General features: G+C 44.8%; 2 protein-coding genes across 2 annotated transcripts in view; both read left to right on the top strand.

The window, feature by feature from the left end:
• Nucleotides 1–1,918: 1,918 nt before the first annotated feature.
• Nucleotides 1,919–18,299, top strand: atg4da (autophagy related 4D, cysteine peptidase a; the record flags this gene model as incomplete). Its single annotated transcript, XM_080523686.1, has 10 exons — nucleotides 1,919–2,141; nucleotides 2,620–2,703; nucleotides 2,993–3,166; nucleotides 3,913–4,276; nucleotides 10,523–10,587; nucleotides 10,930–11,078; nucleotides 14,552–14,630; nucleotides 14,739–14,815; nucleotides 15,292–15,411; nucleotides 16,032–18,299. 10 exons carry the CDS (start codon nucleotides 1,919–1,921, stop codon nucleotides 16,209–16,211), a joined length of 1,515 nt encoding a protein of 504 aa, XP_080379812.1. The 3' UTR covers nucleotides 16,212–18,299.
• Nucleotides 18,300–18,789: 490 nt separating this feature from the next.
• Nucleotides 18,790–18,966, top strand: part of smarca4b (SWI/SNF related BAF chromatin remodeling complex subunit ATPase 4b) — a 32,176-nt gene continuing 31,999 nt past the window's right edge. Inside the window, 1 exon segment of the mRNA XM_080522872.1 lies at nucleotides 18,790–18,897. The gene's annotated coding sequence lies outside the window, so the exon portion shown is untranslated.

Raw genomic sequence — 18,966 nt, 5'->3', positions numbered from 1 at the left:
TTTTATTTAATAGTATTTGTGTACAAATACGTTTCACTAATCAGAAATTGCAACACTTTTTATAGTCCCCTTATTTTAGGGTATTTTAGGTAGGTATTACAAAACTACTGGGACAATTGCCTTGACAGGTGTTTCTGGTAAGTCATGTGTGTGATCATCATGTGTGGTATTCGTATTGATTCTAGGCTTTGATTCTTGCATTTGCTTCAGAGTTTGCTGAGTCTGTCAAGACGAGGACCGTTTGGATGTGTATTCCAGTCGGATGCTTTGCAACGCCTTTTTAGAGACGAACGTCCGATTTGATGTAACGTCGCGGTATATAAGCCAATAAAGCGTGTAGTCATATGATTGTAACCAATCACGTTGTTAGATCGGCAGGTAACCAATCACGTTGTTAGTATGGCGTGTCAGGGAAGGACAACAGGAAGTGAATGTCTTCAGTGTTGTCATTATTTTCTGGCCGAAACCGCTGATCTCGCACACTCATTAAACCGGTAGAAAGCTAAACCAAGCATCGGATAAGCCACGCAGTTCGAGTGAGTTGATCAGTTAGACCAATAATGACATCTGTCAATCAATGAACTTGGCTTTGTTTCTCTAGGTAATATATTATTAGCTGCGGTAGCCTAGCTTGACCAACTAACTGTATGCCAGACAGCCGAGCTAGCTAACTGTATTGAGTTACCGATCTACCTGCTGCTCAGCCACCGTCCTGAAGCTATTACAAGGTGATCCTTGGATGCAGACCTCTGGACTAACCCCCTGGAATGACACTTTTCACCAGGTAAGGAACTAGCCACTAATTTAACTTGACCTTTTCCCTGCCAATTAGCTAACCGAATGAGCTAGCTAACGCTGCCATCTCCATAATCTCTCTGGTGTCAGTGTCATAGTTGGAGTCTGGCAGGACAAACAGACACGAGTTGGCTTGCTCGGAGAGTTATTAGCTTGCTCACTGTGGCCAACTTAATTAGCTTGACAACCGATCAGCAGTTTTAGCCTAGTTACGTGTGTGCAACGATGAAAGCCAGTTCAGTTGGGGTTGTAAAATGATTGATTGAAGAAGAAGAAAAAGAAGAAGAAAATGTCATAAAATATAAATATGTTAATTTGTTAATATACAAAGTTTGGTCGTAGATGAAGATCATAAAACTATGCTGTCTGTGACGTGTCTGCAGTTGCTTTTTTTCCTCTTTTTTCCAAGAGTCGTCACAATTCGTTGAAGCCCCCCTAGGCCAGTTGTCACAAGATCACATGATGGCTATTTTGCACGTGAAACGGATTTTCCCATCCCTGTTAAAAAGGAATAAGACTCTTCCTTGTTAAAGTTAAAGAAGCTATTCTTCCCTAGTGGAAAGTCACTTGTACAATCCTGGTTACTGTTTCATGCCTTGTGCAATCGAACCTCTGTTCTGTCCTCATATGAATAAGTAAGCACATCTCTTGATGACTAAAGTTGAAGTGACACACACAACATGCGCACTGACAGTTTCTGTGAACCGGTTTCAGGAAGCGAGTAGAGGCGGTTTGTTTGGAAACGGTTGCTAGTCTTGTTTTCCAAAAGCATTTGATTCCCTAACCGCAACATCTGGCCTGGTGTCCATAACATAGGCCTACTCATGAAAACTACTGTAGCACTTTCAGATGTCTTTTTCTCAGAAACGTGCTCGAATGGAAGACACATATTTCCTAGTTGCATGCTTTTCATGTCTTAAGTTAATGTTTAAACTTGATCTTTAAGCTGGGCAGACGACTCATGTATTCAATAGAGAGGCCGGGTAACCCTAAATTAAATCACATACGATATGTCTATCTCTCTCTCTTTCTCTCTCTCTTTCTCTCCCTCTCTCATCCCCACTCCTCTTTTCCTCAGATCTCTACTGCAATGAGGAGACCCAGCTCTCACTAAGCCTGCGCCATGAACTCTGTGTCCCCCAGTGCGGTGCAGTACGCAGGGGGAGCGGTGCAGGAGGAGATCCAGGAGGCCAGGAGGCCTCTTCAGCCGCTGGAGCCGGGGGGCAGCTTCGGGCACAAGCAGGGTCCCCTGGATGGCGTGGTCACCAGGGAGGCCGCGGGAGAACCGGATGAAGTGGACAAGCTCAAGGCCAAGCTGATGTCCGCATGGAACAACGTTAAATACGGTCAGTTAGTTCCCTTTTGGAAAATGTCAACAACAACAATAATGATTTTGGTTTGCTTAAAAAAAAAAAAACTAATAATATTATGTGAAGATAATTTGTCTGAAATATTGCATACTGTGCATAGCCATGTCTAAGTCAACCAACCCCCCCCCCCCCACCACGCCACATTATGTGTACCACATGTACAAAAGAAGAGATTTGGTGAGGCTGCATTCTCATTTTATGCACCCAAATTGTGGAATGCACTGCCAGTATACATTAGGGATGCAACCTCAGCAAATATGTTCAAGTCAAGACTAAAAACCCATCTTTTTAATATAGCCTTTAAATGACTATTTAAATGATGATTATATAATGATTGGAGCACTTTGAGCTGCAACGTTTGCAGGAAAAGCGCTATGTACAAACAAAAGTTATTATTATTATTATTATTATCATGTATTATACTAATATATCTCGATTTCTCTGTCTCTCTCAGGCTGGTCAGTCAAGTCTAAGACCACGTTCAACAAAACCTCCCCTGTGACTCTGATGGGACACTCCTATCTGCTCAACAGTGAAGGTACAAACTGGGAGCGTAGAAATGATTGTCCTCATCTTCTCATCCTTTCCTCATCAACAAAAAAAAGTGCAATGGTCTCTTGCCTCCATGGGACAGCCCTTAGTATCAGGGTGGCAGGGTGGAAGTTTATTTCTTATCGATACTGACAAATGACTTCAAACTTCTATATGCTTTATTTTAATGCTGCTGCAGCAGCGAGTACAGTTAAGACACGCAAAATAAGCATGCCCCCAAGTGCCCCCCCACCAAAAAAAACAACAAACACCCTCTCTGTTTCTCCCCCTCCCAGACGAGGTGGAGCGTTTCCGTCTGGCTTTCGTGTCTCGTCTGTGGCTGACTTACAGGAGGGAGTTCCCCCAGCTGGAGGGCTCCAGCTGGACCACTGACTGCGGCTGGGGCTGCATGCTGCGCAGTGGGCAGATGCTCCTGGGCCAGGGCCTCCTGGTCCATCTGCTGCCTCAAGGTGAGAGCAGCACCTCCCACCTCCCCTCCCCTCCCCTCCCCTCCCCTCCCCTCCCCTCCCCTCCCTCCATCTGTCTGACTGCCTGCTTCTTTAACTCTGCTACTTCTCTCTCTCTCTCTCTGTCTCCCTTCCTCTCCCCCTCTCTCTCTCTCTCTCTCTCTCTCTCTCTCTCTCTCTCTCTCTCTCTCTCTCTCTCTCTCCTCTCTCTCTCTCTCTCTCTCTCTTCCTCTCTCTTTCTCTCTCTCTCATTCTCTTTGTCTCTTTGTTTCTCTCTCTCCTTCTCTCTCTCTCCCTTTCTCTCTCTCTGCTTGTCTCTTCTCCTGCATGTCTTCTTCCTCTGGTTTTCTCCATCACCCCTGCTGTGTTTACTGGTGTATTAGTCCCTTTAGTTTTAAGTTGTATGTCAAATAATTGTCGTTTCTTTACATTGAGCCTGCTTGCTCAAGTCAGAGATGGGTCAATAAACGTTTGTCACAGACCGTACCTAACTTGGGCTTCATGTGGCTCAGGAGGTAGAGCCGCCGTCTAATGATCGCAAAGGTCGGCGGTTCGAGCCCCGGCTGGCCATATGTCGAGGTGTCCTTGGGCAAGACACTGAACCCCAAATTGCTCCCAGTGAGCGGGGCGCCTTGCATGGTAGCTTGCCGCCATTGGTGTGTGAATGGGTGAATGAGAGGCCGTTGTAAAGCGCTTTGGAATAAGGCGCTATTATAAGTCAAATTTATGTGATCCCCTATGCCTGCTAGACTGGACCTGGCCGGACGCCCATCAGCTAGCCGACGTGGACTTCGAGGTGCTGCGGCCGCGCTCCCCGTCCCGCGCCGGCGGGGTCCCCATCCCCTCCTTCAGCTCCCTGTTGGCCCCCAGCACGCCCCAGAAGACGGTGACGCGGGGGGGGGACAGCGACGACGGGCCCAAGCGTGTCCAGAAGAAGAGGCCCGAGTCGGAGAGGGACAGGCGGGCCGAGCCCCTGCACCGGCGGGTGGTGACGTGGTTCGGGGACCAGCCTCCGGCACCCTTCGGGGTGCACCAGCTGGTGGAGCTGGGCAAGAGCTCGGGGAAGAAGGCCGGGGACTGGTACGGCCCCTCCGTGGTGGCACACATCCTCCGGTGAGAGCTGCTCTGGCTCTGATGTCAGAGATGACGTTTACATTTACATTTACATTTACATTTACATTTACATTTTTGGCATTTAGCAGACGCCTTATTCCAAAGCGACTTACAATCAATACATTTGACTAAGCAAGTGAATCATTAATCCACCAGTCGTAGCAGGAAGAGTAATCCAGCTCAGGCCCGGGGCCATTGATAGAAGGAAAAACCTTCTTCTAAACATAGACTTTATTTTTATTTGTATATATATATATATATATATATATATATATACAGGTGCAACTCAAACAATTAGAATATCGTGCAAAAGTTCATTTCTTTCAGTAATTAAACTTAAAGGGTTAAACTTAGATATTATATAGACTCATTACATGCAAAGCAAGATATTTAAAGCCTTTATTTGTTATACATTTGATGATTATGGCTTACAGCTTATGAAAACCCCAAATTAAATATCTCAGAAATGTTTAATATTACATGAAATCAATAAGAAAAGGATTTTAAATACAGAAATGTCAGCCCTCTGAAAAGTATAATCATGCATATGTACAATGCAATGAGTCTATATATTCATTCATTCATTATATCATAATATTTAAGTTTAACCCTTTAAGTTGAATTACTGAAATGAATGGACTTTTGCACGATATTCAAAATGTTTGAGTTGCACCTGTCTATATATATATATATATATATATATATATATAGACACTGGAGAAACAGAGAAACAGTACAAGGGGGGCAATAGAGGTTTTAGGGGACATAGTAAAGGGGAAAAGCGGGTGTCTTCAGGAGACGCAGTGCTGGGGGGCAGTACATGTCTCAGGAGGAGCAGTTAAGGTGTAACCTGAAGAGATGGGTCTTCAGTCTACGACGGAAGATGGGTAGTGACAGTTCTGACAGCCCGATGACGTCATCTCTTCACAGGCTACATCTTAACTGTCCCTCCTAATAGGGATGTCCCGATCCGATACTGAGATCGGATATCGACCCGATATTGGTCCTGAATGCTGGATCGGAGATCGGACCAGAAAAAAAAAAGGCTCCGATCCGATCCTACTGTCATCCGCAGTCAAACTTATGTGTATAAGCGATGAGAGAATAAAAACAGTGAACAGAAACACGTGTCGCAGAAATCCTTCACGCAAGTCCTATATGCGCTTAAAATGCGCATAGCGCTTCACGCGAGTCCTATATGCGCTTAAAATGCGCATAGCGCTGCGCTGTGTGCTTCCGGTTTCATTACAAAGAGGTTAACCCTATGTGCCTGACGTCTAACAACATTCAAATTACTCTAACTTCATATTTTTTCGGATTTCAATGTATGACACATCATTTGAAAGCTTATGATCCGTAGTTCCAATCCACAACACGTCGCATTTGTTGCTTTAATAAAGGCTGGCAGTCTTTAATTTAACTGTTGTTGGTGTGGACTATATACTGGGGAGGTATTTGAATGAATGAATGAATGAATGGTCTTTATTGTCATTGCTACAGTACAGGTACCAAACAACGAAATTTAGGAGGGGTGGCTCCCCTGGTGTTAGGAAAAAAAAAAAAAAATAAATAAATATTCAGGGGTCAAAAAATTTATACAAATATCGGATCGGTATCGGTATCGCCGATACCCGAAGCCCAGGTATCGGTATCGGTATCGGTAGTGAAAAAGTGGGATCGGGACATCCCTACCTCCTAACGACCTCTTCATCCCCACTACCGCCCCTGTACAGTTTCTCTACTGTAAATAAAGACAAAAAAAGGAAAGGAATTCTTCCTTCTTCTAGCATTGTGACTGCCAGTGGCCCTTGGTGATAGATTTATTTTTCTTATGATGACTCTGATGACTAGATGATTCACACTTTCTTAGACAAATGTAGATGTTGTAAGTCGCTTTGGATAAAGGCGTCTGCTAAATGGCTAAAATGTAAATATAGAACATCACATAGGCCCAATAATTGCCTTTCCACACATGCCTGCACCTTTCTATTCAGACGATGTTTCGGTCAGTGTGGCTGTTGTGGAGAGACAGTGTGTAGAGAGACAGTGTGTAGAGAGACAGTGTGTAGAGAGACAGTGTGGAGAGAGACAGTGTGGAGAGAGACAGTGTGTAGAGAGACAGTGTGGAGAGAGACAGTGTGGAGAGAGACAGTGTGTAGAGAGACAGTGTGAGGAGAGACAGTGTGAGGAGAGACAGTGTGGGGAGAGACAGTGTGGAGAGAGACAGTGTGGAGAGAGACAGTGTGGAGAGAGACAGTGTGGAGAGACAGTGTGTGGAGAGACAGTGTGGAGAGAGACAGTGTGGAGAGAGACAATGTGTGGAGAGAGACAGTGTGTGGAGAGACAGTGTGGAGAGAGACAGTGTGGGGAGAGACAGTGTGTGTAGAGAGACAGTGTGGAGAGAGACAGTGTGGAGAGAGACAGTGTGGAGAGACAGTGTGTGGAGAGACAGTGTGTGGAGAGAGACAGTGTGTAGAGAGACTGTGAGGAGAGAGACAGTGTGGAGAGAGACAGTGTGGGGAGAGACTGTGTGGGGAGAGACAGTGTGGAGAGAGACAGTGTGGGGAGAGACTGTGTGGGGAGAGACAGTGTGTGGAGAGACAGTGTGGAGAGAGACAGTGTGGAGAGAGACAGTGTGGAGAGAGACAGTGTGGGGAGAGACAGTGTGGAGAGAGACAGTGTGGAGAGAGACAGTGTGGGGAGAGACAGTGTGGAGAGAGACAGTGTGTGGAGAGAGACAGTGAGGGGAGAGACAGTGTGTGGAGAGACAGTGTGTGTAGAGAGACAGTGTGGAGAGAGACAATGTGTGGAGAGAGACAGTGTGAGGAGAGACAGTGTGGAGAGAGACAGTGTGGAGAGAGACAGTGTGAGGAGAGACAGTGTGTGGAGAGACAGTGTGGAGAGACAGTGTGTGGAGAGAGACAGTGTGTGGAGAGACAGTGTGAGGAGAGACAGTGTGGAGAGAGACAGTGTGGAGAGAGACAGTGTGGAGAGAGACAGTGTGTGGAGAGAGACAGTGTGTGGAGAGACAGTGTGGAGAGAGACAGTGTGTGGAGAGACAGTGTGTGGAGAGACAGTGTGGAGAGAGACAGTGTGGAGAGAGACAGTGTGGAGAGAGACAGTGTGGAGAGAGACAGTGTGGAGAGAGACAGTGTGGAGAGAGACAGTGTGAGGAGAGACAGTGTGAGGAGAGACAGTGTGTGGAGAGAGACAGTGTGTGGAGAGACAGTGTGGAGAGACAGTGTGTGGAGAGAGACAGTGTGTGGAGAGACAGTGTGAGGAGAGACAGTGTGGAGAGAGACAGTGTGGAGAGAGACAGTGTGGAGAGAGACAGTGTGTGGAGAGAGACAGTGTGGAGAGAGACAGTGTGTGGAGAGTAGGGGTGGGACGATTAGAAAATGTCATGTCACGATTATCGTGGGCAAAATAATCGCGATCCACGATATTATCGCGAGAATTTAAAAAAAAAAAAAAAAAAAAAAACTTTTTTTTAGAATGCCAATAAAACACACTGTAATCACTTTAACTTAGATTTTGTTGTATTTTTATTGAATCATGTTAATAACATTAACATCATTTTAAAAACATCTTGACAAAAATAAAAATCTTTAATAAAATCTTAAATAAGGTAATGATAAATTATAAGGTATCACTGCATAAATAAAGGAAAAAAATACTGTCAAACAAAACTTGAACACTGACACTTTTCTGTCATCAAACTGAGTGCTAGCCTTGTGGCTTAGAGACTTGAAAGCTTCAAGATAGGTTAAAGTGCAAAAATGTCAACAAAATGTTCACTTTTTCTGCCTTTAGCTGTGCTCGGAGAGGTGTGAGTATGTGCCCACTGGCACTAAACACTCTCTCTGAAGGAACACTAGTTGCAGGTATGCATAGAAGCCTGCGTGCAACCCTGGAAAGGTGAGGCAATGGACACGGGGCCGATGCAGCCATGGTGAGAAGGCTAGCATACGTTAGTGACTGACTGACAAGGCTGACTTGACAGTCACGTTACCCATGCAGGCTGAACAATCGCGCGAGACAAATTTCTGTGAGGATATTCGCGCGCGGCTCATGTGAGAAATCTCAATTATATTACTATTTATTTATAACATACGATTATTACATCCTCCCTCTCGCCAGTTTGGGGCAACATAGACTTCTCCCCTGGTGCCACGGATAGGGGTTTCAAGCGGTGGGACAGCAAAGGGATGGTTACTATCGGACATTTATATGATACGGAAATACTACTTTCATTTGACCAATTATGTAAGAAATATGACCTACCACGAAATGAGTTTTTCAGATACGAAGTTTTTTAAATAGCCAAAAAGACACTGGCCTCTGTCACCAACCCTCTCCGCTGGAGGAGATAGTCTCTGCTGGAAAGACGAGAGGCATTCTGGGGCTTGGGTATAGAGCACTTTCGAAATATGATAAAGGCAAACCTGCATTTACGCCCAAAGACTGGAATAATGACCTGAACATTAATACTGATGCAGCAACTTGGTCACTAATATGGCAATCGGCAAACGACATCTCAATCTGTAATAGGACGAAGGAAACGCAATTTAGACTACTACAACGTTTGCAGATTACTCCCCAACTTAGACATAAAATGGATCATAACAAATCGGAAATGTGTACAAAGTGTATTACCGAGGTTGGGAGCTTTGTTCATTGTGTTTGGACTTGTAGATATATAGATGATTACTGGAAAGGTATAGTGGATAAAATTAATCTAATTCTAGATGTTACATTGGATAAGGACCCCATGTGTCTATTGTTTGGGTTGCCAGACAAACAACTTAAAAGTACGGTATGCATTCCAAAAGACTTCTGTGTATCCTCACTTTTTGTGCAAGGAAAAATATATTGCTGAAATGGATAGACTGCAAACCGCCTACAATAGCTGGATGGCACAAGGTAATTTTTGATATGATTCCTATGGAATATCTGACATAAGTGTAAGATAAAGACATTCTATAAGATTTGGTCTCCGTTCTTAGATTATATTGGTACCAGACTGGCTGCCATTGTAATGAAAGGTTTGGTGGATTACACTCAAGAAAGTACACAAGACTAATGTGTAACAGATCTACAATGTATGGGTCACAATATTATTTACTGTGCTGGTGTTGTGCTGCCGCTGTGTTTAGGACTGTAAGACATGGATGCTGTCCATGGAGGACGGAGGATGGGGGTGATCCCCCCATATATTATGGCATTTGTTGTCATTTTCTTTTCTGTTTATTTCTGATATGTGACATGGCCTCCTCCCCCCCTGTTTTTTTGTTTTTGTTTTGTTTTGTTTGTCTTTGTTTTTTGTTTGTAAAAAAAAAGAGAAAGAAAATTTTCTGTTATTGTTTATGGACAACGTACTGCATAACAAAGTGCAAAACTAGTTTTCTACTATAAATGGGACAATAACCTCCCCCACGGATACTAGTTGTTGTTGTTATGTCCTGTTGTGTACATGTCTCTGTGAAACTCAATAAAAATATTAACAACAACAAAAAAACACATAGGTCACATACATTAATACATACAATAAAAACAGACAGATCAAATCATGATACAGGTGATGGTACTCCTGCTGGGCATTGCTGCCTGACGCACCTCCAACAGTGCCTTTAGAACAGGTGTGCTGTGACACCTCACTGAACACCTATGTGGGCCTAACTGGGTCATCAGCTGGGGACCACCAGTCAGACAAAGCAGTGTTTATAAAATGTAGTGCTTATTTAAAAAGTCCAGTCATTTAAAAATAATTTAAAAAAAAAAAAAAAAAAAAAAAAAAAAACGATTATGACGATTATTCAACTAATTAAAATTCTCCACGATAAAGTTATCGCGGGTGTTTTTATCGCGATTAACGATAAACACGATAATCGTCCCATCCCTAGTGGAGAGACAGTGTGTGGAGAGACAGTGTGGAGAGAGACAGTGTGGAGAGAGACAGTGTGGAGAGAGACAGTGTGAGGAGAGACAGTGTGGAGAGAGACAGTGTGGAGAGAGACAGTGTGGAGAGAGACAGTGTGGAGAGAGACAGTGTGAGGAGAGACAGTGTGGGGAGAGACAGTGTGTGGAGAGAGACAGTGTGTGGAGAGACAGTGTGTGGAGAGAGACAGTGTGGAGAGAGACAGTGTGTAGAGAGACAGTGAGGGGAGCGACAGTGTAGCGTGCAAAGATCTCTTGAGCATCAAGTCTGCATTTGTGTGAAGTGTGTTCCCTGTGTTTGTCTTCCAGAAAAGCAGTGGCCAGTACTTCAGAGGTCCACAACCTGGCTGTGTATGTCGCTCAGGACTGTACTGGTGAGTGTCTCACACTTTTGCTACTCAGAAAAGGAAACTCTTTGATAGAGAAGAATAAACAGACTTCACTTAATATCGCGTCTTATTCCAAAGCGCTTTACAACGGCCTCGCATTCACCCATTCACACACCGATGGCGGCAAGCTACCATGCAAGGCGCCGGCCCCGCTCGTTGGGAGCAATTTGGGGGTTCAGAGTCTTGCGGGAACCGCCGACCTTGCAATCATTAGCCAGCCAGCTCTACCTCCTGAGCCACAGCCGCCGCCCCACATAGAAGAATAGAACAGTCCTTTGAAATAACTCCTCTGTAATGTGTGCGTCCCTGTTTGTGTGTTTTCTACAGTGTATAAGGAGGATGTAGCGCGTCTGTGTGACCTGTCATTGACCCCGAGCATATCTGAGCCCAGCGCAGGCTGGAAGTCTGTCATCATACTGGTCCCTGTGAGACTGGGGGGGGAGGCTCTCAACCCGTCCTACATCGAGTGTGTGAAGGTTTGTACACACACACACACACACACACACACACACTCGCTCACGCTCACACACACACACACACACACACACGCACACACACACACACAGTCACACACTCGCTCACACACACACACACACACACACACACACACACACACACACGGCGCTGCTCTGTAGCGACTCGGGCCGGTGATAGTTTGCTTCAAGTGTTTTTATTTGTTTTGTTCGTTTTGTGTTTTGTTTAATATGTCTATTGGCAAAATTCTACTGCTGGTCTTAATTATCAGCGACCGTCTCCGCTGCCGTGCAACCAACACGCAGGGGGAATATGGAACAACACAGCAAATTACATACTCCAGGGAAACGCTGCTGTCTCTCCGACCACCTCAGCCACTACCGGACTTTGTGCTGAACTCCACCCAGCCAACAGACACCGGGCCACGGCCACAACGCAGGCGAGGTCGCCGGGGAGGCGTACGTGAACGCCTCCGTCGGCGAAACAACAAACCACCGCTGCCGTCAATAATCCTCAGCAATGTGCGGTCCCTTCTGCCTAAAATGGACGAGCTACGTGTCAACATGAAGCACTGCTTTGAATACCGAGAGGCGAATCTCTTGGTTCTGACCGAGACGTGGCTCCACCAGGGAATCCCAGACTCTCTGATCAACCTGGATGACTACTCGTCCGTGCGCGCAGACCGCACCGCTGCAGCAGGGAAAGGACACGGCGGGGGGCTGTGTGTGTACGTGAGTGACCGGTGGAGCAGCCAATGCACAGTGACCCCAGACGTCGAGCTGCTTTGTCTGTCCCTGAGACCCCACTATCTTCCACGGGAGTTCGGTAACATCATCATAACCGCCGTCTATGTTCCACCCAGCGGAAATGCAGGCAGAGCAGCCGCCCGTGTTGCGGAATGTGCCCATGAACAGCTGCAGCGCACACCGGGAGCGCCTATCTTCTTCCTGGGTGATGTAAACCACTGCAAGTTAGAGACTAAGCTACCTGGCTTTGAACAATATGTGAAATGTAATACCCGTAACGACAAAATCCTAGATAAATGCTATGGAAATGTAAAAAATGCATATGTAGCCAAATCAAAACCTCCCCTCTCAAACTCAGATCACAACATTGTACATTTAATCCCTTCGTACAAATCTGTCTTTAAATCAAGCAAACCTGAATGTAAAACTGTCAATGTGTGGTCGCATGATGCTACTGAGACACTTAAGGGTAGCTTTCTGTGCACAGACTGGTCCATATTCCATGCACTAGAGCTGGATGAGGCCACTGTTACCATAACAGACTATATAAAATTCTGTGTTGACAATGTTGTCCCAAAGAAGGAAATAGTAGTTTATCCTAATAACAAACCTTATATCACAAAAGAAATCAAAGATTGCATAAATAGGAAAAAACAGGCATTCAGAAATAAGGACAGGGCAGGACTGTCAGTGGTCCAGAAAGAACTAAAACAACTGCTTGTTAGTGCAAGGAAAAAACACAGGGACACAATGGAACAAAGTTTTTTGACTTCCAACTCTAAAAAACTTTGGGACACAATGAAATCAGTGACCAACATGAACCCAACAAAAAGACAGATCATGACCCTAGACGAACAACAAAAAGCAAACGAGCTGAATGATTTCTACCTGAGGTTTGACACACCGAACTCTCAGGAGTGTGACCGTGTGTTGCAGACCCTACCAGAGACTGATGCCAACTGCTGGTTGGAGGTAAATCCTACCAGCATTCAACGTCTCTTTAACAGGGTGTCTACCAACAGGTCCACAGGTCCAGACGGTCTATCAGCTTCTCTTCTCAAAAACTGTGCAGAAGAACTAACAACAGCATGGTGTCCGCTATTTGAAAAGTCCCTGAATACCGAGGTTCCAGCTCTGTGGAGGAAGTCAATTATAATCCCTGTGCCGAAAAAACCTCGTGCCATGGAGAATAATGACTTCCGCCCCATAGCTCTAACTTCCATTGTGATGAAATGTTTTGAACGATATGTACTGTCTCTGCTTAGAAAACACATTGACCCACTGCTAGATGTTTTTCAATTTGCCTATAAACAGAACCGTAGCACGGAGGATGCTATTCTCTATATCACACATTCTGTATCCAAGCACCTCGAGAACAAAAAGGCCTATGCCCGAATTATGTTTGTTGACTTTAGTTCCGCCTTTAATACGGTACAACCCCACGTGCTCTTAGGAAAGCTCAAAGACATGGGTGTCAATAGTACTTTAATCAAATGGATCCATTCCTTCATGTTAGAAAGAGAACAGCAAGTGAAAGTCAATGGAACACTGTCAGTGACTAAACACTGCAGTACAGGTGTCCCCCAAGGTTGCGTTCTGTCTCCATATCTTTTCTCAGTATACACCAACGACTGTAAAAGTAACCACCCAAGCAACCATATTATAAAATATGCTGACGACACTGCAATTCTAAGTCTCCTTGATAAAGATACAGACCCCTCGGTGCTCCATGATGAGATTAATATATTCACTAAATGGTGCGACAGCAACCATCTCATCTTAAACCCCACCAAAACTCAGGAGGTTGTGTTAGACCCAAGGCAGGTAACTGACCATGAGCCTGTGGTCGTTAAAGACCAAACAATCATCCAGGTGCCCTCTTATAAGTACTTAGGTATTCAGTTAGACAACCATCTCTGCTGGAATACACACTTAGACAGCTTATGTAACAAACTACAGCAGAGGCTTTATCACCTGAGGCGACTCAGACTTTATGGGGTGAGAAAGCAGATCATGAGAATTTTCTATCAGTCCATTGTTGAAAGTGTAATCAGATATGGAATAATTGTGTGGTTTGGCAACTTAACTGTACAACAAAAAAACAGACTAGTCAGCATTCACAAAACAGCTATGAAAATTGTAGGTGAAAGAGACTATGTGATCCTAAATAAACTATATGAAAAAGCTGTCCTGGACAAGGCTAACAAGATAATCGCAGACCCCCAACATCCGCTCTCCACAGAATACGAAGTTCTCCCCCTAGGTAGAAGGCTTCGCATGCCAAGATGTAACTATAAGCTCTTAAAACTATCATTTGTCCCATTCTCCATTAAACTAATCAATTCTCTCAAGCAGAAACGATGATTAGGACATGATCACCAGCACCTGCACTTTATCTTAGACACCACTTGAAGGGCCATGTGCAATATTCGAAAACCCCACTTGAAGGGTTATGTGCAACATATATTTATACCAAATGATGCCATGTCCAGGTGGAAACTGCTGCCAATGTCACTCAATGTTTGTTGCTGTCCTGTTGTTTACTTTGTCTACTGTATGTTGTATGTATCGTCACTGTTGCACTTGAAGCATGAAAGTACCATGCCCAAGACAAATTTCCCCTCGGGGACAATAAAGTACAATCAATCAATCAAACACACACACACACACACACACACACACACTGAGGATGTGGCCTAATAAAGATTTGCCCGTGTGTGTGTCTTTAGAACATCCTCCGGCTAGAATGCTGCATCGGCATCATAGGAGGCAAACCAAAGCATTCGCTGTTCTTCATTGGCTACCAAGGTAAGGCTCAAAAGTAAAAGAAAAACTCAAACGTTTTTTTGTTTGTTGTTCAGTAGCTTCTGATTGGTCAGTTCGTCCACCTGACTCCTCTCTCTTCCTGGTTCACAGATGAGCAGCTCCTTTACCTGGACCCTCACTACTGTCAGGCAGTGGTGGATGATGCTCAAGACAACTTCTCACTAGAGGTGTTTACACTTTCTATCTGTCTTCCTCTCCTGTGTCGGTCTGTCTGTCTATCTTTCTAGCCATTTGGACTTAGGACTCCTTGCTGCTTTTGACCCTACGACCTTACGTGTCACAAAGACGAAACTGGACTGGATTTGAGTTCAGAGATTAAACATTGATTGTTTCAGTCCTCCTTGTATCCCTTTTTTCTAATTCTCTCTCTCTCTCTCACTCTCTCTCTGTCTCCTCTTTTCTGTCTCTCTCTCTCTCTCTCGCTCTCTCTCACACAAACTCACGCTCTCTCTCTCTCACTCTCTCTCTCTCGCACTCTCTCACACAAACTCACGCTCTCTGTCTCATCTTTTCTGTCTGTCCCTCTCTCTCTCTCAACCTCTCTCTTTCTCACACGAACGTGCTCTCTCTGTCTCCTGTATTCTCTCTCTCTCTCACTCTCTCTCTCTCTCTCTCTCTCTCTCTCTCCCCTCCCCTCCCCCAGTCGTTCCACTGTAGCTCGCCCAGGAAGATGCCGTTCAGCCGCATGGACCCCAGCTGTACTATAGGCTTCTACGCCAGGTGCAAGAAGGACTTTGAGTCTCTCTGTTCTGCTGTCAGCATGGTGAGATCACAGCCTCTTCTGCTCACACTGTCTCAACTATGTCAATGTCTTTCTCTGTCTTTACCTCTCTTTGTACGGAAAATGATTCATTGCCTATACTTCACCTTAACATGACTTTACATCACTCACACACACATATACTGTACGGTATATATGCAAGTTCGCTTTTTTTTTAACTGTACTCATTTTTACACTTGTTTTTCAATATTTTCAAAATTATGCTCCCAGCGGGAATCGAACCCACGACTTAAGTGTTCTTGTCGTGCCAACTCATAGGCCCACGTGTCACTCATGATTGTCTCATGATTGTCTCGTGCTCGTCACATCATTGGCATCTCATTCATGTCTGTTATACCTCACCTTGTGTCAACGTGACTGATACTGATGAATATTTTAGATATTTTATGATTCTGTACTTTATTCTCTTAGTTTCATTGTAAATTGTTAGATGTTTTTTTTTTTACGTCTACAACCCTGTTAATTGTGCTACTGCCTGTCTCTGTCTCTCGGCCAGGACACTTTTGAAAAAGTGACAACAACACTTTCCCTGGTTAAATAAAAAAATAGAAATAATAAAAAAAAAATATCAACAAACCTCTTCTCTGTGTCTCTGACCCCAGGCCCTGTCGTCAGACAAGGAGAAATACCCCATCTTCACCTTTGTGGACGGCCGGGGGCAGGACTATGGACTAGAGGGGCACAGTGGGTCCCACTCTGACCCCCCCGCACACATCCTACCCCCAGGGAAGCTGAGCAGAAACAACCAGAGGGCCAGCAACGATGAATTTGTCTTTTTGTGAGCCTCTCAATCCAGACTACCGGACATGTGATTCTCCATCCTGCCACTAGGCGACACAGACTTGGGAAGGATTCTGTTTTCTGTCTGTGTGCAGCTGTTACAAATGGATGGCCGCTTTCAACTGTCACTTACTCTCTCTCTGGCGTCTGGTATGCGTCGTACCAGAGATGCGGCTCGAATCGAACCTCGCTGCATCTCTCTGTCTCTGATTGGTCAGAAACGGGTCTTTATAAGCTAGGCATTACTTGGTACTATGACTTTAAAACGCTAAAAACATGGCGTGTAGTCGATATGCCACACTATTAAAAGGATGCACTAGTTAGCGGGGGTTCGGGGGCTTAAACCACGAAAAGGAAATGTCTTCTGTCGCCCCCCCTGTTCTCTCTCTCTCATGTTGAAGAACTTGTGTTCTACTGCTGTTTAGTCATTTGTTTTAATTTTCATTTTTGAATGTATTTATCTGTTTTATAAGGCGTCCGTGCGTGGGTCCGTGCGTGTGTCTGTCCGTGTGTCTCTCCATCTGTGTGTGCGCGTGCACGTGTTTGTATAATTGCTGACCATACACTGAAGCTCCAACTCCAGCTCTCTTCCCTCCTCAGCTGTGTCATCCTCTTCCAACATGTAGTCTTAATGCTATAATGTCTGTAATCACCATAACCGTCGTTATAATTCCATTGTAGCATTGCAACCCTGCCCAGGACTTGTGTAACCCTTGACCCACCTAAAACCATTCAACAATCAGCAATCGCCAGGCTTAACATGTTGCCAGGCAACCGCAATGTTGTCAGCGCAGCCATTGGCCAGTGTTGCCAGATTGGGTGGATTGATTCCCGCCCAATTGGGCTACTTTTGATCACATTGGATGGGGAAGGAAAAAAAGCATTTGGGTGGTTGGGCTGAATAAATCTAAAGCATCTGGGCGGTATACAAGTTTTGGGCTGGGTTTTTGGTCGATTGGGCGGTTTTTAGACAGTGGTCGGGCTGGAAATTGTCAATCCTGTCTGGCAACCCTGCCATTGGCCTCTATAGCTAGCATCAACTGTATTGCAACACTAAGAGAAGTCCATTGTTACGACAAGGGCCCCTCTTTGTGTAATGAGTGACTCCTCCTCGTTCTGTGGGTGGGGAGACATTATTTATTTACCAAGAGTGTGTCCCTACTCCCTGACTGACTGAGTGAGACTTTTTTTTTATGGATTCTGAACTGGATTTACTTTTTTTCTTTCTTCTTCCAAGCTTCCTTTATTGTAAATGTAATGCTGGTTTTCTCCCCTCTTGTTTTATTTTAAGGCTGTTGCACTACCATCAGAGATACTTCCTTTAATTTAATTTAAAAAATAGAAATAGAATAGAAATAACACTGGAATCACACTTTTGGAATCTTGAACGTCCATTCCGAAACACTGCTTATCAGCCTATCAAATGGCTACAGTTGAACTACGAAACATGCACTTTCAAGACCCCCCCCCCCACACACACACACACGGAAATAGCCTAGGCAAGTTTTTATGATCTTGTTTAATCTTCACCAGCCTGTTTTATTATCTTGATAATGGGGAGGTTGGGGGAGAGTTCTGTGCAGCCTTCTCTGCAGTGAAGTCCGTCTGTTCTCCAGTGCAGACGACGACGCATGCTTACTGAACGTATGTTGTTGTGTTGCCCTTTCACCCTCAGACAGTGCAGTGCTGTCAGTCCTGTGGAGTTGCCTTTCTGGAAGCTCTTAGTTTCATTGTGCATCATGTGACACCTCTCCCCACCATACAATACAATGGCCTGCTTTAGTTTTCACGTGTTAGCCAACACAGAGACAGCGAGTGAAAGGTCATCTGCTTGTCGTCGGGTTGCGGTGGAACGTGGAAATTGCTCCCTGATCTCTGATCCGAGGTCAGATGATGCTGATCGAAGAAGAGCACGCAATGTTTTTTTATTGTCTCTGTCTGGAGTCAGACAATGTGTCTGTCTGTCCACTATAAAACATACTCTGGAATTGGTGCTGTATGCAAACAGATACTATCTCAGAAACTGTCTATTTCACCCACTTTAATTTACTATATCATATTGAATTGCATATTTTCACAATGAAGTAAAAAATTCCTCATGTGTAAAGTCTGAAGCTTGTTGATCCATGGCATTGTACAGGAGGAATTAGAAAAACTGCTGTTGAAAATGGTAATAAAGTTTTAACATCTTTCTTTACTGTATTTGCTCCTGAATATGTTTTTTGTTGTGTGTCAGGTTGCAAATGACAACTCCTCCCTCACTGAGAACCTTTAGGGCCTTTAACATACCATGCTTAAGATAGAACCAAGTAACCAGGTAGGACGTTTGATAGAATAGCTTCAAATGAAATCAATTCTGGAATAGTTCTGATTTAGGTTCAATACACACACACACCATTTGCCTCCCAGTGTACATGGGAATATTACGTGTATATTTCTGTGAATATGACATAATGTTATAGTCAGACAATAAACACTGTGTTGTCAGTACGCGCATGCGCCTCCGAGTTCAGTCGCTGTGACCAGACAGTCGGGTGCGGGGGGGCGCTCGAGCCACGTCGTCTCACCGAACAGACGCTTCCAGACTCATGTCCGTGCTGACAAAGCGGGTGGGTAGAATAATCACGGCAGACCGTTTTTAAGTCAAGATAATCAAGACAGCGACTGATATCGGCGAGTTTATTTCGGGTAAGTCGGTCGTTGCACAAGCACAGTCCGCCATTCCCCCCCTTCTTGTATTCACGGAGACTCCTTTCC

This window comes from Nansenia antarctica (assembly GCF_963989245.1).
Source record: "Nansenia antarctica genome assembly, chromosome: 2".
In the NCBI taxonomy this organism is placed as follows: domain Eukaryota; kingdom Metazoa; phylum Chordata; class Actinopteri; order Argentiniformes; family Microstomatidae; genus Nansenia; species Nansenia antarctica.
This window is presented reverse-complemented; position numbering and strand designations above follow the sequence as displayed.